At 41.2% G+C, this 24355-nt stretch overlaps 2 protein-coding genes across 4 annotated transcripts; both read right to left on the reverse strand.

Annotated features, from left to right (window-relative positions):
- Nucleotides 1-3023: 3023 nt before the first annotated feature.
- On the reverse strand, nucleotides 3024-17183 carry rprd2a (regulation of nuclear pre-mRNA domain containing 2a). 3 transcript variants are annotated; one of them, XR_797330.3, is made up of 12 exons: nucleotides 16602-17183; nucleotides 13122-13251; nucleotides 12719-12870; nucleotides 12543-12595; nucleotides 11664-11790; nucleotides 11365-11540; nucleotides 9928-10270; nucleotides 8667-8867; nucleotides 8233-8415; nucleotides 6035-8126; nucleotides 3411-3538; nucleotides 3024-3301 (listed from the first exon to the last, which is right to left on the reverse strand). XR_797330.3 is itself a non-coding variant. In XM_010743512.3 (10 exons), exons 1-10 carry the CDS (start codon nucleotides 16774-16776, stop codon nucleotides 6382-6384), a joined length of 3285 nt encoding a protein of 1094 aa, XP_010741814.2. In that variant the 5' UTR covers nucleotides 16777-17183; the 3' UTR covers nucleotides 5402-6381. The 3 variants fall into 3 exon arrangements, 1 of the variants encoding a protein (XP_010741814.2); XR_002042300.2 differs by lacking the exon at nucleotides 3024-3301 and having other exon boundaries at nucleotides 3332-3538; XM_010743512.3 differs by lacking the exons at nucleotides 3024-3301; nucleotides 3411-3538 and having other exon boundaries at nucleotides 5402-8126.
- A 2082-nt stretch (nucleotides 17184-19265) lies between these two features.
- Nucleotides 19266-24044, reverse strand: ciarta (circadian associated repressor of transcription a). Its single transcript, XM_010743514.3, has 6 exons — nucleotides 23760-24044; nucleotides 22486-22833; nucleotides 22306-22381; nucleotides 22114-22192; nucleotides 21847-22003; nucleotides 19266-21534 (listed from the first exon to the last, which is right to left on the reverse strand). The coding sequence occupies exons 2-6, from the start codon at nucleotides 22831-22833 to the stop codon at nucleotides 21151-21153; spliced, it is 1044 nt and encodes a 347-aa protein (XP_010741816.2). The 5' UTR covers nucleotides 23760-24044; the 3' UTR covers nucleotides 19266-21150.
- Nucleotides 24045-24355: the final 311 nt, after the last annotated feature.

The following is a 24355-nucleotide window of genomic DNA, read 5'->3' on the forward strand; positions in this document are numbered from 1 at the left end:
CATTTTAGTCTTGGCTAATCCCAGTGCCCATTGATGACATTTAATACTCACAATTAGGCCTGCAACTAACAATTATTTCCATATTTTGATACGTTTCGTAATACATAAAATCTATAAATACCGTAATATAATGAATAAATTGCCATGTTGATATATTTTTTATTGTTTGTTTTGTTTGACCAATGGCCCCAAACCAAATATATATCTATTTAATATCATAGATGACATAACAAGAATTTGGGGCTATTGATTTTTGCTTAAATATTTCAATTTATTTTCTGCCAATTAATTACAAAACTAATCACTTCATCTTATCAGACGTAAGGAGTTCTGCTTCTCTATCCTTTCATATCCCAATATCCATGATATATTGTCTTGTAGGAAAAATAACATTGGTTCCATCTTTGTTCCTGTTGCATGACCTTATAAAATCACTTGATTTTATATTCGGAGGCGGCTAATCATAACATCTAATTAACGCGTATATCAGTGTTACATATTAGTGGAAAGCTGAGCACAAACCCACGTGAGAGAAAGTTATTTATGTGAAAATTCAGGAGACTTTATATTGAATGTCAGGTGTAGGCTACTATATGTAGAGTAGCAAACACAGCATCACAGATGACATTTCATTTAATGTACTCCATCAATTTCTGTATACCTATCTTTGAAAACTGTTTAAATTGACCAAAAATCTCATTCACTGTTTCTCAGAAGTCTACCTTTCCTCTAGGTGCTTCATATTTTCAACATTCATCCAATATGAAACGTTGTGGCCCTTTAATACCACAAATGGGGGGGCTTCACTTATCCATCCACGATGATGATATGTTGCCATGACAGCCCTGAATGAGGGCTCTAAATGAACATCCATCCATCTTTATACTCACTATAGCCATTTATCCTGTGCAGGGTCATGAGCGACTGGAGCCTATCCCAGCTCACATTAGGCCAGAGGCGGTGTACACCCTGGGCAGGTCATCAGTCTATCCACATAATATATACTTCCTATAGTCAGACACCCATTTATAGTCACATACACAGCCACAGGCAATTTAGAGCCACCATTTCACCTAACGTTGAAATCGCACATGCGAACTCGACATACATACGCATGAAGACCTGGTCGAAAGTGAAGCTATTTTCCATATGACATCCAGTCTAATCAAGTCTAAAGTAGAGTGACGAGAGAATGGATTCACTGTGTGACTATCACCTGCTTATACAGAAACATACATACTAAAATCAGGCTAAAGCGGGCTAAAAGGCACTTTAGACAAAGGTATACGATATGCTAGATGTAAGACACGAGGCGGTCAAATGTTTAAGGTGTCTAGTTCTTCACAGGGGAAATATAGAGACAAGGCATCGCTTTAAAAGCTGCTCTGAGGGTTTCACGTTTCTTTCGTTTTTCGTGTGGGCGGTTAAATTGCAGACGGTCCCTGACATCAAGCGATGCAAATCCGCCTTTTGTTCTCGCCGTGGAGCTGGCCATGGTGCTGAAATGGGTCTACTCAACTCGTGACACATTATTACGGCTCCAATATCCCCCCTGAGAGTGGAGAGAGGGAAAAAATTACAATAAAAGTGTTGGTGAATGCAGGGACCGTAATTTCACAGGACACACACAGGCGCGCACGTACACACACACACACGCCCTCTCTGAAATCTCGACAGCATGTAAACAATGAGCCCACATGACAGCAGGCAGCACACACCCCGACCTGCGCACACTTCAAAGCAGTCACGATCTGGAGCTGCTCGGCTCAAACAACATCATTATAGTGTTTCTTCATAAATCACAGACACATCTTTTCCCCTCTGTCTACCGTTAATTCCTTTATTTCCAACTGCTGAGCATCTCCTTGGCTTGTCTCTGATGTTAAGACTACCATCTGCCATCGGCCACTAAATCCTATCTGCCTTCAAGCCCCAGTTTAAGCCCACGGCGCGGGCGAGGCGCGCACTCGGTTCATGTGGCGTTGATCAGGTGTAAATGAATGACAAACCAAAGTGAGCTTCGTGAAAACGTGATCGGTGTCACTTTCACAATGGATGTCATTTTATTCCAGAGTAACCAACGACGACATCTGGCGACGAGCCCAACACAAACGAGGACAGTGCTGCTGTTTACGTTGCTGCTGCGCTTTGAGCGTATGACTGTGCAAAAGACACGAGGGGACCCGAGGGTGTGCTCCTGATTTAAACAGAGGTGAAAGACAGTATACAGCACCTTTAAGTCAAAGTTACATGGAAAGTATAAATACTCCATTAGTTAAAGGTCAAGTGTTTAAGATTTAGAGACATCTAGTCGTGAAATTCCAAAAACTCACTGAGTACCCCTCACCTCACCATCCCCTTCCAACTGTGTAGGACAAAATATAGTGGTCGCACACTGTAGAAAAAAAAAAGGCAGCTGTGGTTGCCAGAATTTTCCTGTAATAGACACAGTACAATCTTTTCTATTATTACAGTAATAGGATGTTAGTACTGATGTATTTTACTGCCTTTATTGGGTCCTAAAACAAATTTTATTCAAATAATCTGCTAAAAGATCTTGCAAAGAAAAGCAGCAATATTTCAAACTGTATCTTCAAACCAGAAATATAAATAGAATCATGAAAAGGGAAGCTTGTTTTTTTGTTTTTTTTAACAAACTAGATATATATCGATTTGTGTCAGAACTCGCTGGAATATTTTACAGCACTGGTAGAATAAATGTTTGGACTGAGCTATAGACTAAATGATATGATGAGGAGGAGCAAATGCATCAGGATTTAAAATGTGTACTAAAAATCCTGAAAAGTAAAAAAAAAAAAAAGAAAGTGTAAGATACAGTGACATCTAGAGAGACATAGTTATGAAAATGTAAATGGTGCCCTCTAAATCTGACACACCGGACCTTTAAGTTATATTCCACAAGACCAGCCTGACCTAAGACTCTAAAGGTCTTTGCTTTGTCTTCTGTGGGGAATTCAATCAATGTATCCAAGCTGTACGCTGTACAATAAGACAACACAACCTTTTTATTTTGTTTTCAGGAATTCTTTATTTCACAAAAACATGCATTTATTGGACATAATGTGTTGACATGTTGGAAGTGTATGTACATGCAGGTTTGTTGAAGCAGTGTGAGGAAAGTGTGTATGAGTGAGAGACAGAGACAAAGAGAAGGAGAATCATGTTTAAACAGTGTTTAATAATCCAGGATGTACTTACACATTTGGGCCTCTCTGTCCAACCTTCCTGCTCTCCTGTGACTTCCTCCCAAACACACACCTACACACCTACACACACACACCTACACACAAAGACAAAAAAAATATTATGATTTGCTCACACCCTGTATTGATCGATTTGATTTCCTGCTGGTGCCACTTAGTTTCAGACGTATTAAGCTGGAGGCTTACTCCTCTGCTGCAGTGCACAGCATTCATGTGAGGCCGTGAAGAGCCATCACTGGGAAGCGGTGCAGGATTCAAACACGTGGAAAAGGTTCCCCATCACATCAGACACATCAAAGTGTGGCTCTGGATCCCTGAGGAAGAAAACAGGAGGAGGGAGGGGATCAAACAGGAAACAGGTTCAAATTCAAGGGAAAGAAGATTTATGCAACATTGAAGAAAAGTAAACAGTTCTCACACAGGATACATAAATAAATTCTTCATCATCATGACGCACTTTCTAGCACAGTAAACAACATGTGGTGCATTGGTGATCTCTGTAAAGTGCTGTCTGTGGCTGCTCCTGATCCCACAGGGCAGAAAGTGAAAGTGAAGCTGGACAGATCTACTGACACCTGGCGACAGCTGTCTCACCTGAGCTCGGTGCACTATTTTTTTTTATTTTAGAAACGTTTATCATCGCTCTGACGGCCGCTTTCCACATACGTAACGATAAAATCCGACCTAATTTATCACGCAGAATAAACTTATTCACTCCAAACTTCACTTTTTCTTTTCATTACTTTATCCAACATCAATTTTTTTGCAAAATTGCATGAGTTCCCCTAACGAAGGCTGCAATGATCTTAATTAAGGCGACTCTCAATTCATCTGTTAATACAGATGCACAAGTGACTTTGATAAATGTAAAATATGAATTCCTAAAGTGAAGGCTAAGTGTTAAAGTTTATTGTTTGTTTCAGATCTATTAAAGTTAGAGTGTATAATTGGATAAATGTGATGGTTTATTAATTTTAATTAATATAGTGACTCTAAGAAAAGTCTTTTATTTTGATAAATGTCACAAGCATTTAAAAAGAGCATCAAATCTAAAATTTTTGCAAATGAATTAATCAGGCAGGACTTTAATACTCGTTTTGTAATTGCCTAATTAATCTTACTGATTGTCACTTTGTCTTAAAAACCTTGGAGCTCTGTGTGGACTCACACTGTCCTCTCTTCTGTTAAAGAGGCAGAGATATTTATTCTGCTGTGCCAGGAGTGAAAACAAACATCTGCTCTCCAGAGGGAAACAATGAACCCTCAACTGGAAATGTGTTCATCACAGCAGCAGCACAGCAGAAAACAGCGGAGAGGATTTGAAGTTGGACCAAATGGAAATCTTTAATGCTCAAAGGTTGCAGCACTATACATAGATTTGATAGATTTTGACTGATTAAAGCTGACTTGTAATTTTAAGAAGGCAAACTAAAAACCTGCAGAAGTTTAAGAAGAATAGAGTAATTTAGGAAATGTGTTAACTTTGTAATCAGTGGAGTTCACTCCACTCAAACTAAACTGAGGACATTTTAAAATGGTAATAAGAGATTTGTCTGTCTTCCACAGGTTATATAAGTAGACATTTAACAAGCTGACTCTGATAGGAGAAAGATTTGAGATTTTATGAAATGACTAAAAACAAACATGCCGATATTGAACAGGAACGTCCACACGAGTACGTAATCTGGCTGTGGATATTCCTTCGTTAAGTGTAACAGTTCCTTTAGTTTAAATGCTTAATTATCTAGACCTCAATTCATTTTAGATTTTAAAGAGCTTTAATGTGAGCTGTCAAAACAGTTTGTTTTAGAAATAGCTGCATGTTTTCAGTATTTTGTTCAACTAAATACTATTTAAATACAGCAAAAGTGAGAAATGTTCATTTTGTTCTTTGAGTTTTATTTAAGACAGATCAAACCCTTTCCGATGACTTTTTACAAAAAAATATTTAAGTATTAAAATGGTGATTAACCTTAAATAGCATAAGCATAATTCTACACAATGCATCAAACTGTGTGATGCAACCTGTATTCACTTCAAAGAGACGATGGTTCCATTTTTCTCTGGTGCTGGACGAGCAGATGATGTTTTTGGTTTAGGCATGTGAAGATGATGATTAAGTTTCGGGCCGTGGTGCAACAGTCCCAGGATGAGAGGAAAGAAAATGAACAACACAATCTTTCAAACTCAGATTTTTATTAGTCAGTACAAGTAAAAACGAAACTGAAGTCCAGTATCTTCATCCCCTCCAAAAATGCACTTCTTCTGCGTCCGGCGATGGAGGCTGAAAAAAATTAACTAACACGTCTTTCTCCATTTGAATGGACTTGTGCCGCTCTCTTTCAAGGAACTCAACGAGACGTAAAAACTACCGCCGAAAGGGTTCTGACGCAGTGAGAGAGAACATCGCTTTCACAAATATAACAGTCGGAGCTGGGACAATGAAAAATAATTTCCCCAAATATGCAAACGTGTTTTGTAGAAGGAACATAAATTCTCTAACATTACACTGTTTAATTTAAAATGTTTTACCAAAAGGTTACTGCTGATGTGGAAGAGGAGCAGTCAAAACTGCTCGCTGACAAACTAAATGACAGCAGAAACATTGCATCGACTACATTCTGTGTTTACTCTTAGCAAAAAAATAACTATCTCCGGACTCTGTGGCTAGTTGACTTACACTTGACCGCATGCACGCACGCATACCATGCACACAGTCTGACCTATATCAAACGGACGCTTAATTACATTTTTAATGCAATGCTTCATACTGGAGCAAATAACACAAAAAGTGAATTATATATATCCACCTCTTATTTTCTTTAATCTTCTGTCTTCGCTCTTCAGCTCAGCAGCCCTCACAGCCTCCGACTTCTTTTACATCTCCTGGAGTTGTCTCTTGTTCTCCTCACCCCTCTACAAATCCTTTATTCTTCTCCGCTTGCAGTTTTCTTCTGGTAGCTGCTGAGTAAGTTCTTCTACAGTACGACTTTGTCTCTTGATGCCCACTCACTATCTGCACTATTATCCACCCACATCTTCCATCTGAGATTCTCATGGCAGGGTGTGGACCACCACGCACACACAGTTTTAAAAGTCCTGCCCCCTCCTTCGTGACATCCACAGTGATTTAAAGAGCTCAAAGCTAAATGCACAGTCAGTACCGTGGGGGTAAGAAGGGTCTTTTCGGGGCAAACATTGGACCGGCATTTCCCCCTCCTCTTGGACCCGGACGTTTACCTCTCATCCTTGGATCGGGGCCGTGGAAGCGAGGAAATGGTGGTGGTGGTCGCAGGGGTCCTCTGGGGTGTGGATGGTGTGCTGGGTGGGGAGGCCGGTGGGGAGGCCGGTGGGGAGGAGGTCGTAGACCAGGATGGCGGATTTCAAGATGCGGCGGTGGTCTCCTCGGAGTGTAGTGCTGAGGAGGAGGGGGGCTGTGCCGTTGGTAGTCGTGGGTGAAGTAAGGGTCCTCTGAGGGTGAGAAAGGGGGAGTGAGTCGCCCTCGCGGTCTGGGGTAGTGGTGTGGAGGGCTGCCTGGTCTGTAATATGGATCTTCTGGGTGGCGGTAAGGGTCCTCTTGAAAGTACATGTCATCACGATGGTGGACCTCATTGTGGTAGCGCTCCGGGTCCTCCTGGTACTGGAGGTTATCCGGGTGAGGGCGCAAAACATCAGGGGGAGGAGGGTGAGGAGGCCGGGGGCGGTCATGGTCATACATCGGTTCATCTGGATTAAACATGGATTTGTGCTGATGGTCGTGGACCACCATCCCACTGATGACACTGTCCGCTCTGGCCCCGATCGCCTCCCCGGTGTCAGCGTGGGGTTCTCGGGGGATCATCACACCGCTGGTTGCAGGAGGGGCGTGAAGAGGGGGAGGGAAATTTGGAACAGGGGGAAGGGTGCTTCTGAAGAAACCAGAGGACATGGCGGCGCCTTGCTGGGAGGCTAATTCTTGTGGTTGCTGAGTTTGGTCTACTCTGTATGGATAAAGTCCTGATGCCGCGTTGTCTCCAGCCCCTTCAGGCGGTGTTGCATTGTAGCCTCGCGGTTGCTGAGAGTTCCCCTCTGGGTAAATGTCTCCATACCAACGCCTTTCACTCACCCCCTGAAAGCCTTCAACTGTCTGTGTGCTACTGGCACTGCCCGGGGCTCTTTCTCCAGGCACTGGGCCTCCTGTTTGTGCAGAAATCTGCTGGAAATGTGCAACAGGTGCAGTAATCCCATGCTCGGACATCTCGTGATTGCCGTATGGGTACGGCTGGTACACCTGTCCGTTCTGAGCCACACCTGGCTGCAGGTGAGCTTGCTGTTGGGGATTGCTGGGGTTCTGCTGACTGCTGTTCTGGTACGCAACAGGAGCCGGGTTAAAAGTTTCTCCAATAGATGGCTGATTTGTGTTGGAAGGCAACGGGGCCACTACAGGCTTGTCCATAATCTCATCTTGAGTTGGGGTGCCACCGCCTTCGTCCCGCACTGGAGTCCCATCCTGGTTGTCTGCCCCAGTTACTGGGCTGAGGTTATCACTTCTTTGCGCTGAGTGCATAAACCCCAGGTCAAATGAACTGAAAGCAGAGTTCCCCTGCAGGAAGCTGTGGATTTTAGACTCTAAACTCTTAGAGGATGAGGACGGCTCAGTCTCTGTTGTCAAATCCATGTCTCTATGTAGAGCCTGGACAAGGGCAGAGGCTGGGTTGGAAGTCTGAGTGAGGGTTTTGGAGTCTGTGCTCTGCCCGACAGTGGGGGTAAATGAAGAAGGCACGGGTGCAACAGAGGAGACAGGCAGGCTCTGAGAGGACACTGCTGAAGCAGATGTGGATGAGGAAGAGGGAGGAATCTTGCCTGTAGTGGAGGAGTCTGAGGAGACATTTGCAGCTGGGCTGCTCAGAAGAGAATTGATGCCTGAGTGAAGAAAAGGGAAACACAGGAATGTTTTTAAGCAAGCTTGTTGATTTAAATGTATGATATAAAACTATTACAAACTAAGCAAAGGGCTCATTATTCTCACCGTCACGGCTGCTTTGGCCATGGACTTTGGAGAGAGCACCGAGGAGGTCTGCAGGACTTACGTCCACCTTTGAAAGAATGTTTACCAGTGAAGTGGCATCCTGAGAGGCCAGAGAGGCAGCAGGGGTCGTCCTCAATGAGGAGCCAGCAGGGGCAGCTGCAGGAGGACTCTCCACTGATGGTCCTGAGAGAGAGAGAGAGAGAGAGAGAGAGAAAGAGAAAGAGAGAGAGAGAAAGAAAGAAAGAAAGAAAGAAAGAAAGAAAGAAAGAAAGAAAGAGAGAAAGAAAGAGAGAGAAAAAGTAAATCATAAAATGTAAATCACCATGTCTTATCATCCAGAAGTGTTTATAATCAAGAAAAAACATTATTTTAAGTGTGACAACTCTCTAATAAAAAGGTCAAAAGTTTTTACATCAATAGCCACCAGCACTCACCTGTGCTCTTCATGACTGAGCTTAAACTGTTGAGGATGGAGCCGATTTTACCCAGATCGACACTTTCCACGGCCGCTGCAGGAGCTGCGACAGGGGGCGTGACCTGTGCGACGGGCTGCTCCGTCACCACTGACGGCTCTGTTTTTGCACAGGCTGGAGTGGACACCTCTGGCTGGGTGGAGCGTTCAACCCGCTGTTCAACTAAGGAGAAAAATACAACAATTCAGACGCTATCCGATATGCACTCTATGTGTGTGTGTGTGTATATATATATATATATATATATATATATATATATATAAAATAAAAAAGCATATATAAAATAAATTATATAAAATAAAAAAGCAAGACAACTACAGTTGTTTCATATTTTAATAGGCAGTGCAACTCATTTCATCAGTTTTTCTACAAGTGCAGATAATTTATGCAACCAGAAAAGTTGCTGCCAGTAAGTTAATTGAGGGAGGATATGCTGCCAAAAATCACTGAAACATGGGCTCATCCGCTTTCTGTGAAAAACTAAATCATAATACACAGGTCAGACATCTAAAAAAAAATGCAAATATTTTACAGTTATCTTTAAAAATATGTTAAATTACAAAACTTCTTGGAATGCTAAAATTATAATACGCTAATAAAGTAATATTATACTGGCTGTAAGATATTATGCTTGAGACTGATATAATGTAGCTGCAACTATTTTATTTTATTATCCATGACTCTGATCAATTCTTCATTGTTTTTTTTGGGGGGGGTCCTGTTTTTCACAGAGGATTAAAAGCAACACATCAAAAAGAACAACAGGATCATCTCTACATGTGGCTGACAATGAATTTAAGCACATGTACCTGCTGGTAAAAAAAATCATATTTTAACCCGTCAGAGTTGAGTGTGGTAGTTAACACAGATCATATAAAAGGTAAGCTGCAGGTGCTGTAGCCAATAAAAAAAATGAACTGGACATAAAAAGTGGAAAATGGCAGATATACGGCTGTTGTAAAAATGTGTCTCATTTTAATTAGATGGCTCTCCGGGCGGGGAAAGTGTTCCAGTGAAATTGGCTGGAACACAGATGGAAGAAATGCTTGGATTGATGGAGTTTTGTGTTATTCTCAGCATGAGTCAGTGCCTTCACTTGCCTATTTTTGGTGGTGCATCACATTCTCCTTATAATGCTGCCACAGAAAAATCAGTGTGAATAATGTTGTACTTTTCTAAATATTGCATTTTAAAAACCTCTGATTGCCAGCTGACTCCTTACCTATAATGCCACCGCTGTCCATTTCTTCATCAGAGAGCTCCATGTCTTCCACTTCACGATTGTCATTCTCCCCGAGAGCGTCTATGTTTCTGGGGGATCCTCCTGGTGAGGATAGAGGGCTCGGCGCCGGTGGCTCTGCTTCATCATCCATAGCGGAGCCGTCGAGATCTGGATCGGGGTGGGCCATTTCCAGACCATGAAAAGGGGACTCTGAGCCCGTCGGAGACGGTGCGTCTGCAGAGGGTGAGGGGATGGGTGAATCGTCCAGGTCTGGCAAGGTGGCCTTCAGAGTGTCCAGCTTACGCTTGAGGTGGGACACCCGGTTAGCAAACGTCTGGTAGGCCTTGAGGAGAAATAATGGAGTATCAGCACATGAACACATGTGTTTCTTTCTGACTAACAGGGAGAATAGGAGCCTGAACAAGACAAACAATGCTGGCATACTTTAACTTTAACCCATCTCCATAAATTAGAAGTATATACTACTGTGAACAAATATGTAGCTGCAAAAGTGTGAAACAAAGTTTGTGAGGAAGTAATCTTGATACAAATAGCTTAAAGCAACATTGTCTTTGTCATTCCTAGTCCACTGGAATTTATTTATATTTATTATTTCACTGATTTTGGTGAAACCGGATCATATTTTATAGAGAAAATGTTTTCTGTTTTTTTTCCTCTGATGTCCTCCGGCTGCTCCGCCTCATCTCTGATGGACACTAAAGTAAACTGCAGCCAACTGTAGCTGCTGTTAGCTAATGTGAGCTCAGTTTGTTAGCCGGGCTGCCTGGACTGTGAGCTTACAGCACCAGGGGAGTGATAGTGTTTGTACCACCACGAAAACAAGAGGAAAAAAAAAAGAGACAGTGACAGTGAGCAAGAAGCCGCCAGGCAAGAGTAAATCTGGGACTGACTTTTACCCCGAAACCCCACTAGGCACGTCTCTGTCACATCAGGGCTGCGACGCTGTTTTGGTCTGTCCTCTATGCGACCTCAAACCCCACCGGGAGCATTTAGCCGGCCAGACTTTGTTTACTTGTTCAGATCTGGTCACTTTCCTTGGTTTAGGTGCTTCCAAATATGCTTCTACATGTGTAAATATGCTACATAGTAAATTTGTTTTGCCTCTGTCTGTTTTTACAACCAGCTTTTGGACTAGTAAGTAATATTAGCTGGCTGCTATGTCATGTGTTGTTGTACTTGCTTGATGTTTGGTTGTTAGCAAAGTTGTCAACTCATTTTTTATGATAAATAATGTAATAATAACAAATACACATGTACAACACTCCAGAATTACGACAATGGTATGACACTGAATTTCAAAAATAAGAATATCTTCACAGTATATCTATCACAGTGTTGCTTTATGTTTCTTATGATTAAGAACTAAAATGTACATATTACAATAAATATCTGACCATAAATCCGCCTGTCACTCACATTAGCAACAATCTTGACCTCGTTGTACTGGGTCTCGTAGAAGATATCTGCATTGGTGAGGGCCTCCATGAGAGGAGGTCCCGTTTTGCATTGTTTGTCAAGGAACTTCACAAACTCCTGCAGTTGTGCACTTCCTTCCTCAAAGTCCTTGGAAAACTTCTTTCCTCCGGCCTTATCTGTAAAAATGTAAGGATGACGTTTGAGAGAATGTCAAAAAGAGAAGAACCACTGGTGATCTCGAAGCAAAGACCTATCTGTGTGTTGCAGTAGGACAGACAGTACAAGAGTAGAGCGGGCACCTTTGAGCTTCTTGAGGGCCTCAGAACTGCAGATGTCTACTCTCATAGCCGTCAGCTGCTTTTCTCTCAGGTCAATCTCCTCGACAGATCTCTTGTACTTGGACAGTTCATCTAACAGTGCCTGGGGCTAAAGCAGACAGAGCAGTTAGCCAAAACGTCAGACCAACACAATATTTGAGTGAAGGAGGAAGTTAAATAAATGAGCATCAGTTAAATAAAATAACACGTAGGAACAAGCGGTTTAGTTCAGCTTAAAGAGTAACTTCAGTATTTTTTAACCTTTTTTTCCCCATGTATTTCTGTCAAAGTGACTATGGGGACAACACATTTTGAATATGGTCCAGTACCTAGTGAGAGCACTGCAGCCTGCAGCTGTGAAACTGGCTACAAAGTAATCCTAGAGGCTTACTGACTCTCTGATTGTTTTATTTCTCTGTAGATTCATGTTATCAGACACTTATAATAAGGTTTTCTTTTCATCTCACTACACCCGCTGGGTGTGTAACCAAGTCTCCCTCAAGAAGTAGTCTTACTCTGAAATCTCAGGAGAGGTGACTTGTTGCAGGAAGTCAACAATGGAAATGTGAGTGCAGTAACGCTGGCTCATAAGAGTTTGTTGTGCTGGAGTACAGGAAGTGTAGCGAATATTTAGCCGACAATGTGGGCGGTCACTCTAATTTATTTGAGTCAGAGTGCACAGACTAAGAGCTCCTACAAACTGAAAAGCAGGCAGGGAGAAAGAGTTGAACAAACTGCTGCAAGGCTCGAGAGACTGGCTGTTGTATTTTAACGGTGTATAGTCACTATGACACAAAAACACAGGAAAATCAATTCCAGGTTGAAAAATGCTAAATTTGCCCATTAAAATTTGTTGCTTACCACAAACTCAGCAACAACCTTTGACCGTATTTCGGCTTTAGACTCGACTGGAGCTTTGAGAAAATAAGAACAGAAATTAGAGATCATAACAGAAAAGTGGTCAGCTCAGTATTGTGATCTTGGATCTATGGATGCAAAGTCTGCGCATGAAATGTGTTTCATGAAGCATCACTTACTTTTTTGCTCCACCGGTGTCTCTGGAGGGGACTCCTCTTTGACTAAGCTACTCCTGAGCTCAGTGATGAGTGTCCCTGAATACACACCCCTGTCCTCCCAGATGGAGAGTATCCTCTCCACCGATTTAGTAACCTTCGGGTCACCTTCAAAGCTGGAGGAAGGAGAGGGGATGACAGAATAAGAACGAGGGAGCCAGGAGATTTATGTTTGTTTGTTACAATGACATTAGATTTATTTATGTGCGAGGAACCGCTTTGAATGAATAAAAACAAAAGGCGAGGGCAGAGGAGATGGAGAACGTGAGAACAAAAGACAAAGGATGAGGTTGAGAGGATGGAGAGGGAAGAAATAGGGCAACAAACCGTATTGCTACTAAAATATACTATCTGACCAGGTACTTACTTGACCAGCAAGAAGGCGTCGCGGAGCACCTCAGCGAACGCTGTACGGTACACGATGGCATTTTTCCTTTTACAGTTCTGGATGACATCGTTGGCCAGGTAAAAAAGGTTGAGCCTGTGCGAGGCATCAGCTGTTAGAGGAAAGAGAGGGTAACGTTAGAGACGGTAATGTTCTGCTGAAGGAGGAGCCAAGTCCAAATAACCTGAAATGAGGCTCATGTTCACATATATCTGTAGTCACCACTAATGCTGCAATGCATTGATTATTTTTTTTTTATGGATAATCGATTCATTATCTACTCTGTGAAATGTCAAAAAGACAAACCCTTATTACCAGAACCCAAACAAATCACTAATGTGAATAATTAAAATACATGATGAAAAGGCCAAGAGAAGGTAAGTCCTGTAAGAGAGCAGTCAATAAATATGACATATAACCAACATCAGACTATGTAACATTTCATCATCACTATCTCTGCTGCCATTTATGTTTCTGTGATGACAACAGAGAGCTTTCAAGAGAGCGAGTGAAATAACAGCCTACTTAGTTTTCACACACAGGACTGAGTATAATTTTCATTTCTTTGATACCAGCGCCAGCATGATACCCAAGTTGCGGCGCGGACACCAAATCAATACTTTTATTTATACTTTACTGACGGAGTGAGTACACTTCTTCCCCGCAAAGCCTTTCTTTAATTCGAGAAGCAACCGTCTCAACTGCGATCGGCTCATCGGGGGAACATGTGAGCAAAGCTAAAATCTGATCTGAGTATTCTGTGCCAACTTTTACAAACATTATTTCATCTGTACTTTCTAAGTACTAAAACCAGACATACAAATGCTAAATAACTCCATGAACAGACCGACTTTAGGCCGTTTGTGCACAGTGATGAAAAGACCTTGGAAAAAAACAGATCCGCAGGAAACTAATTATACATTTTTAAATCAGGTTGCACAAGATTTGAAACTGTGACCAAAGGCTGAAACATCAGATTTTCAAAATAAACTGGTTTAACCAGCCTATGAATCTACTAATAAAGTTTACAATGCTTCAGTCCTCCAGAAAGACACATTTCTTACCCAAAGCAAACACTTTCTCATCCTGTCAACCATTTGTTTGTGTTCACCAGGGAAGACCTTCAAGTTAATGCAAGGGAAGCGGACAGTTACATTTACGGCTTTGACCTTTGATCGTTTAAATGTGATCCATCTCGCATAACAAACACTTGGTTAAAACTGTAATCCGCACTAAGTCTAAAGACTGAGGCGCATTTTAACAACACACGACTTTAAACACAAACAGCAAGCTGTGAGAGAGAGAGAGACAGACAGCAGTGTGAGGCAAGGACACCTCTGAGTTCTGACAAACTTCTCCACTTTCATGGAGTTCTGGCGTGAAGCCAAAGTCTAACAGACAACCTTGGCGCAGAGGTCAGAATAAAAATTCCTTATCTCCTGCTACAGTGTGAAAAACACAGAAATGTTCTTGAACATCAAAGCAAGCAAGCACATCAAAAATGTAAGATGAATGCAACAGGAACGTTTCCAGCATTAATCACAACAAACCAAGTGTTCAGAATGTAACGCACGGAAATGTCATTACACTAATGAGTTAATCGACACGTGTTTCTATGACAGAAACAAGACAAATGTCTGTTATTCAAAAACACTCTTCAAGTCAGCATTATGGGATACACAATAAACCTGAACAGCCACCATCAACGGTAATTGCACACCATTTAATGATACTTACTTACATATTTTACAGAGAACAGCTAACTAACAAGAACATTAATGTTTGTCTTGATTACCAATTAATCTGTTGAGTGACTTTTTAAAAGATTTTCGGGCCTAGAAATATTTAAAAAATAGTGAAAAATGACAATCCCAATTTGTTTCACGAGACAAAAGGTGATGTCTTTAAATGTCGTTTGTCAAACCAGCCCAAAGATATGTCATTTACAATGACACAAAACAGAGGAGCAGGAGGAAATAATAAATGTACATTTTTTCTTAATAACACAAACAAATATGAACACTATCAATCCAGCAGATATATGCATAAATTTAACAAATATATCTTGTACTTCTCCACTGGTAATGGACTTAAAGTTATAATGCATTAATGTATACTAAATGTAATGTAAATGTCATCTATGAAGTCTTGTACACTGTGAGTAATGAAACATAATCAGTCTAATAAATGTATATGTAACCAACAAGAAGACAGCACACTACCACTGTAGACTGAGAGGCATGACCTGCTACCGTTTGGGAGATTTACGCAGTGACTGCAGAGAGAGAACAGGCCTCGCCGTCTCGAGGCTTTTACGGTCGTCTCTTGCTCTTTGCTCACAGTAAGAAACACACAAAGCTACAGTTACACGAGGAAGGCCGAGCCGACAAACAAAGACGATTGCCTCAACACCTCAGCTCAGCAGAGACAGCTCATGTGAATGTCATAACAAGATACAGAGCTGAGAGAAGCTGTATATCGGAAACAACATACTCTGTATAAAATGTTCTGTGTACATTTATCTGAACTAATTTGCATTTGATTACATAAGCAAATATCAGTCTATTTAAATAGCTCTCTATCACTGGTGCCACTGTCATTCGTTACAGTTATTTGAATTTGAACTGTTACCTTCACAAGCTGCACATGTTTTGTTTCAGAGATAAATCAAACAGGACTGACGCTGTGTTACCCTGAAAAACCCCCATAACGAAATAATCTTGATAGATTAAAATAACTACTGAAAGCCCTGACTGAGTTCAGTCATCAGACAATAAAACAATTGTTCAAAAAAGATGAGATTACTTTAAGTACATGAGCCAGGAGCCTTTATCAGCTCAGATGACTGAACAGAGTAACACCTCTGCCTGAATAACCTGTTTGAGGGCACCTGTGGATGACAGCTTCAATGTGTTTGTGCAGAGACCCAGAACCAAGGGTGTTCCCGCATGTGGACACAATATAAACCTGCAACTTTGCAAAATAATCAATTAGCCAGATAGCATTTGATACACGTTGGACCCGGGACTCTTCAGGACGCTTCTCATAGCTGCTAATGCAGCTTTGAACAGCATTTGACAAGTGCACATACCCTTACCGAGCACTTTATTAAACTTAGTTGTGTTCCTCATGTCGGAAAATGATACAGCAGTAATTTACAGACATTAAAACATGACAAAACATAAAAAAACGGGCACAACGTCGCTATTTATCGAGCTTTCCCGCTAAACGCAGCAGGGTCTCAGCTAGGCGCAGGCTAACTAAATGAGGAATAATAAGAGGAGCGCACGTTTTTAACTCCACTGTGTCCCGGTACTGCAAACTTTTTAGGCGAATTTGTCGATTTGCAAGTCAAAACGCCTACATGCCACACTCTCTCACAGACACTATGAGGACTTCACCCGCACCTGCCGAAGCTGCAGCTGTCAGTTTAAGAGGCGGAAGAAAAAAAAAGCTACTTACATTTCTTCATAGACTTCATCCAGTGCCGCACGATCAGGCTGTGGTACTTCTTGTTATCGATGCACCACGTTGACAGTCCTTGAATTGAATCCATCGTGTTCGTGACACTACGAAACTTCTTGTCTAAGGTAGACTCCAGAGAGCCGCCAGAAGCGGCTCCTGCTCCAGCTGCCATGCCCGGAGGAGGTCGCGCTGCGATTTACCATCACAGACACCGACCGAGGTTAGCCGGACTTAGCTTAGCTTAGCTTAGCATGCTAGCTGAGCGTAGCACAGACGCCGTCACAGTGTTACACACTTCAGTGCTCGGTTTGCTGTCCTGCGGTCACTTTCTGCGTCTGATAAAATCCCACGGTGAGCTTTTTGTATTACAGCTGAGAGTTTATGTCGTTCAGCCTAATAATAAAAAAGAAATTAGCGCCTAGCGGCATCCTCAACATATATCTGTGCGTCCTGCGCTCTGTTTACTCGCTGCTGCTGAAGCGCCGGACGCTTCCGCAAACCCGACGTTAGTTTGGCGCCACCCAGCGGCACGGAAGCTCATTTCTCTTAGCGCCGCCTGCTGCGTGCTCTTGGTAACGTAGGAAAACTTTATTGTGCAGCATATATAAATATATATACACTATATAGTAAATTAAACAGTGATGGGAGAAGTATTCTGATCTTTAATGTGGAGACTCAAATCTAAATAAAAGTAGTGTGTTCCAGACAACAGACAACCTGCTCATTATATCATCACTGTTTACATTTAGTCTGTTGCACAGAGATATGTATATACTTTCATATCCACCTACCTCATGTACATAACACATTTCATTGCATCATCACCAGTCCTTTACCCAGTCTACAAATGTCTGTCAGTGTCTATATAAAGATACGTATGTATGTATGTATATGTATATGTCTGCATATATATGCTTTTCTTATCTTTTAAATATGTATATAGTTGTTGTTTTTTGTTTTTGTGTTTTATGTTTCTTAAGTTTTATGTTCATATCAGCGCCTACCTGTCATGTTCCTTGTTAAGCTGTATGTCTACACCTGTATGTACGATTGGGAGCACGGTGAGCAGGAGTCTAATTCCACACAGCTGGCCAATAAAGTGATTCTGATTCTAAAAACAAAGTATCAAAAGTAAGTATGGTCCGCCTGCAACACGTTTGCTGCATACTTCTTCTCCCTGCTGGTGCTTGTCTCTGTTTTTGCAGGACAAAATGTTGGCACTGATTATGTCACCACTTTTAAAATTGACCAGTGTTTTTAGTATTATGGGTACCTACTGACCAAAGGGTAGGAAAAAAAATTGTAATCACACCGCAAAAAAGCAGACCCATCACATGTGCAAGATAAATTGGCAAATCTGCATAAAAAAACTGCAAACAAGAACTGCAAAACAAGAAATACAGTCCAAACACAATGCAAATAAAATAGTATTTGTCTGTGTGTGCGTGCTTAGTGTTCTTCTCCAAACATAACCTCGTACAGGCATTCCTCTATTCGGCACCGCAGCTTCTGCTTCCGCATGATTGCCGCCAGGCTGAGGGCACAGAGGTCATCCTCATCCAGGGGGACAGACAGGATGCTGAGCAACTGTGCTTTAAAGGCGATGTTGCTGGGATAGTAGTATCAGTGATGTTACCCAAGGGTCTGTGTGCAGGAGGACTGGGGCTCCTTGAGGACTCAGGTGTGCTCGGGAAGTTGAATGGTGTTGGTGTGTGACACTGAAGGCTGTCTGCTGGGCGCGTAGAGGTGCTGCAAAAGGGCGTGTCACACTCTCATGTCGAGAGAGTGTCTGCAGCAGGATGGTCAAGGTTCCTATGTGAGGTAGTTGGTTGTTGTTGGAGGTAGGGCTCAAGTAAATGTAGCAACTGCATCCACGGCCTCTCTGTGTGCCGTGCACAACCACTGCGCATCAATTTCTCTGCAAGTTGCTCGTTCCTGTATTTGTTACAGAGGTTCCACCATGTTCCCTTTCCTTCCTCCTCTAAAGAGCAACAGCACCAAAATATGAGTATTTAATACAAATACGTATTTACAAAAACTAAAGAATTATCATTATTATTATTACAAGGTGTTTTGGACTGGCTAGCAGAAGCATGCCCCTTCAATATTGATGCATAAGCCATATACTATAGGCTAGTTTAATCAGTACTAATGTATCATAATGAGATGAGATCATTTGTTTGTTTTTATGTAGAAATCTTTATTTACAGAGTATAAATGTAGAGGTGTAAAAGGTCCAATGTTTCCCTTTGAAGCGGAAGTAGTAACAGACTTTTACCATTTAATTAGAATAAATCAATTAATTGCTCCATTTAGAAAAAGCTATTATGAAGTGATGCATTTGCATTTAATGCATTCTGAAACTCAAGTTCTGTGTTATAAAATGATAATCAAAATTCAAACGTTAACTTTAAATACCGAAGCATGGAAAATGTTAATAATGTTAATGTTAATGAATCTTGAACATCTTCGAGCTTGGGCTGTCGGTCCTGAAATCAAAAAGCATATTCTGTATTTTGATGAACCACGTCGTTCTTTTAATATATGAAAAAATATGTGCATTTATCAATCAATCACCAATAATGACAATTCATAATAGGAAACGAAGAAATCGCCCAAAACAAAACCAACTAAAAACAAGAAGAATTAAAGACAAAGAACTGGGAAATCAAACTTTTACTCTACTTTCAGTTTTTTCCTGTTTCACAAATGAAAGATGTAACCCAGCACAGCAAAACCTGAACAGTAGGATGCTACATTTCATGTACCAAAACAACACCACACTACACAATTGTTCACACACTGTTGTGCTTACATTTTCCATTTTAAATAACATAACTCAGGGTCAGTGAAAATGACTAACGTCGAAGCCTGAGGAGCATCTAACACAGCAGCACATTTACTTTGCAATGTGGTGAGAAGATGATTTTACCATTGTTTGGTAATAATGATCAATGATGTAATTTCAGGCAAGTTTACGGTCACCTTTATGTCTATTGTATAAGTAAGGCTGATAAGGTGGCAAACCACCAGAGATGAAACACCATTCAACATGAATGATATCTGATTTTAAATACGGTGGTACAAAATGCCATCAAAAATAATTGATGTGTTCAGGAATGGAAATAGTTTTCTTCTTCATATCTCCATGATATTCCTTATTACATAATCAAGAGTAAAGCACTTACAATTTTGTACTATTGCAATAGAAATTTTATAACAGCAAATCAGTGACACAAATCCATTTTAAATGGGACACAGGAGCTGTTCTTCCCCCTCATCATGACACATTACATTTGGGGCGTTTTGTGTGAAAAATAATTTTAAAAAACACTTTCAACAACTACTTCCATCCACAGCACCACATGACCAGGTCATGTTGGCTCCACATCTCTCTCTGCAGGTTTCAAGTACAGATTCTCTTAGCAGATCTTTAATAAATAATATCACAACTCTTTGATGTTAATAACATTTCCTTATTGTCATCCAAAGTGCAGTCACATCTATTCCAATGTACACCAGATCAAATGTATCGAGCCTGTTCCATAATTTATACACATCATTTACATAATAGGGGGAAAAAAGTCACTTTAAACTTTGTTGTGGTACTTCCTATGCAGCATTTTTGCTCTTTTACCATACGTGCAATTGCATTTATTGTCATTTAAATAGAAACAAAGATTTTGTTTTTCATAAATAAAGTGACTGTAAAGTAGGAGAACTATATGATAATGCAAAACGGTTTTGTTTGGCACATTGTGGCAGACACTGTGTTACAATCAGCTGGAAAAATACTATTTTAAGCTTACTACATCACATTTTTAATCATCTGTGTTCATGATTGAAATATTTTTTGTAACTGTGCCAAGGCTGTAACCTTTTTTTTAACTACAAATTTAGCTGCCAATTATTTTCTTGATTCATCATTCGTTGGGTCTATAAATGTACAAAAACTGTGAAAAATGCCTCATAAAGTTCTGGAGTTTACTCTAATCATATGTGACAAAGAAAAGCTGTGATGTGTAAGAGACTGGATGAGCACATTTGGGGTATTTTTGCTTTTAAAAAAATTATTTTATGCGCTGTAAACGGATCCTCTTTGTTTCATCATTTTTATAAAAGTCATATCTGGTCTTTCAATCAATGGCATGAAACCCTAAACTGTTACTGTTATTCCATTACATGAAAAATAACAAAAACAGCACAGACTACTTAAACACGTTACACATGTAAAGTATTTCCAACATCTTTTAAATTTATACAAAAGTGATACTTTCACATACAAATAATATTCAAATCCTGGTAATATAGTGCAATAACTCTGGTATAATCCGAAAGCACACTGGATAGATAGGAGTTAATGAATGTCTCTCTGCATTTCTCCTCCTCCCCCTCCTCCTCCTCTTCTGGTTTTACATGCTTCGCAGCCATCACAGACAGGCTCTGCACCTAACTTTATGATTATGTAATCAAGTCCGCCCTCTGCTTTCACTCTGGCTGACACGATGTGGCGCCTCCATGTGGTAGCAAGGTCAGCTAAGGCCAGCTAAGGTGAGTCAGTTGTAGTAATGGTGTTGCTTGAGGACACTGAGCTGTCTTGTGCAGCTGGGCTGCCACAAGGGGAGGACAAAAAAATCACACGGTACTTCCGTCTCTCATTTTCTCTCCTGCCACATAAATATGATGGCCTGTTTAAAGTGCCACTGCTGTCTGTAAACTCATGTCCAGCTGTGCAGCTGACCCCAGCTGGTTCGACTCTCTCTTCCGCTTCGGTTTTCTGTTTTTTAGGTGATCCAGGTACATGCGTGGAAACAAGTGAGTCAAGTGAAGTCGCAGGCTGGGTGCTCACATGTTTTTCATGTTGATGTTGCTTATGCTTAGCTAAATCTTTGCCAGAGTAGTCAGGGTCGGACCAGCTCAGTTTTCTCTTCTGGAAGGGGAAAGTAAGACCAAAAATAACAACCATGATAATCTGAGGTGTTAAGGGAGAACTACAGTCAATATGTTTAACCCTCTTATAAACATGCTTTATCAAGTTCCCTTACAGCAATATTGTTTTTATGCCTTTTATCTTACTGTATTTATTACAGTTATTTCACATGGTTGCTATATTGTTAAAATATGGTGTTTTAATAAAAAATATAACGTTGTCTACATTAACATTTCTGGATCATAAGGTGAGCACATTTGTAAAGGCCCTGCTATTACTGTACAAGAGGTGTGTCAGGAGTGTGCCATTTACCTTAACTGGCATGTGGAGCTGATTCTGGTGCCAGTGTGGTGGGAGTCTGGGAGTGACGGTCTGGCTTGGTGTCTGATCTGTGGACTGAAATGCCACCCGAGGAAACCAAATTTTGAGCATCATCTCTATCTGCAACAGATTTTGGAGGTATTTTGCACTGCGGGAAAAAAAAGGAACAAGTATTAATGACAATGCTGGGTATGGATGACAATATCCACATTTTCATGACTATTATAATGTCAGGTTTGTTACTTGTGATGGTCTTACCCCATTTCAGGCCTTTGAAGTATTCCAAGAATCCTCTGCAATCTATCTATGGCAACACTTTGCTGGAAACTGGATAAACCTGCCACAATTAAAATGTACTTTTAACACGTTGGCTTAAAACAAGAATTTATGGGTTTAATTACAGGTTGGTATGGACATAACAATGACAATCATGTTTGACATTTAACATACCTTTGTCAAATCGCCCAGTCTTTAGTCCATGCAAGAGTTCAAGCAATGGATGGATGAACCTGTGCAAATCTGCACACTGAGGAAATAAAGAGAAAGATTAATTTTACTACTCCGACTGCTATGTGCCTGACAAAATTACTAAAACAAAATTACTAAAACAAAAATCTAGAGGGTGCTCACTTTCTGAGCGAAAGCCAAGTCCGCTGGTGTTGCTGAAGATGAGCCCAATGTGGCAGCTCCAGAAGAGGCCAAGCCAGGACGCTTGGTTTCATCAGGGCAGTGTTCAGGCTGGTTGCTCTTAGTCCTCAAGTCTGGCTGATTTGAATGAGCTGGCAATTCAAGGTAATTTCCAGAAAGTGTGATTCTTTCCCCATCTGGCATGGACTTTCTTATTCCGCTGTCCCCTTCTCCCTCTGAGAAGACATCTGCTTCATCCTCGGTCTGCTCGCTCTCGCTGAGGAGAAAGCTCGAGTTGGAGGGTAGCGAGTCATAAGATGGCCATTTGGAAGAGCTGCCCAGTGAATTCATCTGTGGAGATAATAATGTCAAAACACAACTTCCGTGAGCACAGGGTAAAATCACACAGGTTGGGTTGCAGAGAAAAGGAGGAAATCAAAAGAAGTTGCACTTACAGCACTTCATCAATCACAAAACTAGTGTACATAATAAACACGATCTGTTTGTGTCTTCCAGTTGCATAAACCGAAACATTTCTATGATGTTTCCATCCCAAACGGACTCTTCTGTAAAACATTTTGTACAATGTGATATTGACTAAATCAATACTTTTGACAAAAGATTTCTACTTTTTTGGATATAAATGTGTAATAAACTCAGAAACTGTGTAATGCAGGCGAGGCAAACACAAGCTATGTCACTACAAAATACCTATATTATCTGTTCTCATACAGCATGCCGATACTGACACTTCATAAAGCAACCTATACTACACAGTAAAGGGCTTATAGACACCTTAGATTATTCATACCTGAACATTCAGCAAGAGTAACCCAATACAACCTAGTCAGTAGTACACAAAGGAGCTGCTCCTATAGGCTATGCAAACCAACTCCTGTCAGCCATATGCACTCCACTGGAAACTAGCTGGGTCACCCGAGGACAGATGTTTACGTCCACTGACTGCGATTACCTCCTAAACCCTCGTCATAAATAAATAAAACCTTTAACCCGCTATATAATAAGGACGTTAACGCTAATGCAGCTACACTTTATAAACGCAGTAGTGGCTAAATGGAGAAACAACAAACGTACAATTTAAAAAAAAATAGTTCCGTTTGCTCCTGTTACGTTAGTCATGCCTAAATTTAGCTACTCAGAAAAGTAACATTAGAAGTTATGACCAAAAGTGGCTGTTTAACGTCAAACAGAGTCTGAAAAACAGCCAACTTTCTAAAAGAAACAGAAAAAAGTGAACAGAGGGAGAGAGCTCTTACCTTTTGTATGGAGCCAAGCTGTATTCACGAAGACGTTAAAAAATAAATTAAAAACAACGTTTGAGAAGGCACGTCACGCTACCTGAAGATGTTTTCAAGTCTTAAGATAAATAACTACGCCAACGTCTATCTTTGTGAGCGTACAAGTGTACATACAAGGGTTAGGCCTGTTGTCCAGTTCAGGCTTTTAGTCCCACCCTGTCTCTCCAGCGCCTGCTCGTGTTCCGTTTACTCAGTCTGACGTCGGACCTGTTCAAAAAGTACCCACAGAGCGCGGTGGACTCTACACGTGCTGGGCGGCTACGGCGCCGCGATTTGCTGAGGGGAGCTTTGGTGCTTTCTGATTGGTTCAGAGGCTCGGCCAATCGGCGGCGTGCGCGGCGCCGGTTGGCTAGTAAATGCGTAGATCCCACCTCACCTGCGAACGGCGGCACGTGCGGGTGGTGTGGCTGAAGACGGGGAAGAACGGCACGAGGCAGTTAGCATGTGCAGAAAATTTGGCGACGTCGAGGTGACGTTTGGGTCTGCTGTGATAAACACAATTACAAGCAGAGGAATCTGCACGTTCACCAGCACACTTCTAGGTTTCACTTTGA

The sequence above is a fragment of the Larimichthys crocea genome, chromosome XIII (assembly GCF_000972845.2).
Source record: "Larimichthys crocea isolate SSNF chromosome XIII, L_crocea_2.0, whole genome shotgun sequence".
Taxonomy (NCBI): domain Eukaryota; kingdom Metazoa; phylum Chordata; class Actinopteri; family Sciaenidae; genus Larimichthys; species Larimichthys crocea.

Bases quoted from the DNA above. Each gene is read 5' to 3' on its own strand.
- ciarta (XM_010743514.3), bottom strand. From the start codon at position 22,833: ATGAATTCACTGGGCAGCTCTTCCAAATGGCCATCTTATGACTCGCTA. The intron at 22,193-22,305 runs GTATGTTAAATG...TAATTGTGGCAG, and splicing joins GACTGGGCGATTTGACAAAG to GTTTATCCAGTTTCCAGCAA. The intron at 22,004-22,113 runs GTAAGACCATCA...TTTTTCCCGCAG, and splicing joins CTTCAAAGGCCTGAAATGGG to TGCAAAATACCTCCAAAATC.
- rprd2a (XM_010743512.3), bottom strand. From the start codon at position 16,776: ATGGCAGCTGGAGCAGGAGCCGCTTCTGGCGGCTCTCTGGAGTCTACC. The intron at 12,596-12,718 runs GTAAGTGATGCT...ATTTTCTCAAAG, and splicing joins GACACCGGTGGAGCAAAAAA to CTCCAGTCGAGTCTAAAGCC. The intron at 10,271-11,364 runs GTGAGTGACAGG...TTTCTCCTCAAG, and splicing joins AGGTCAAGATTGTTGCTAAT to GCCTACCAGACGTTTGCTAA.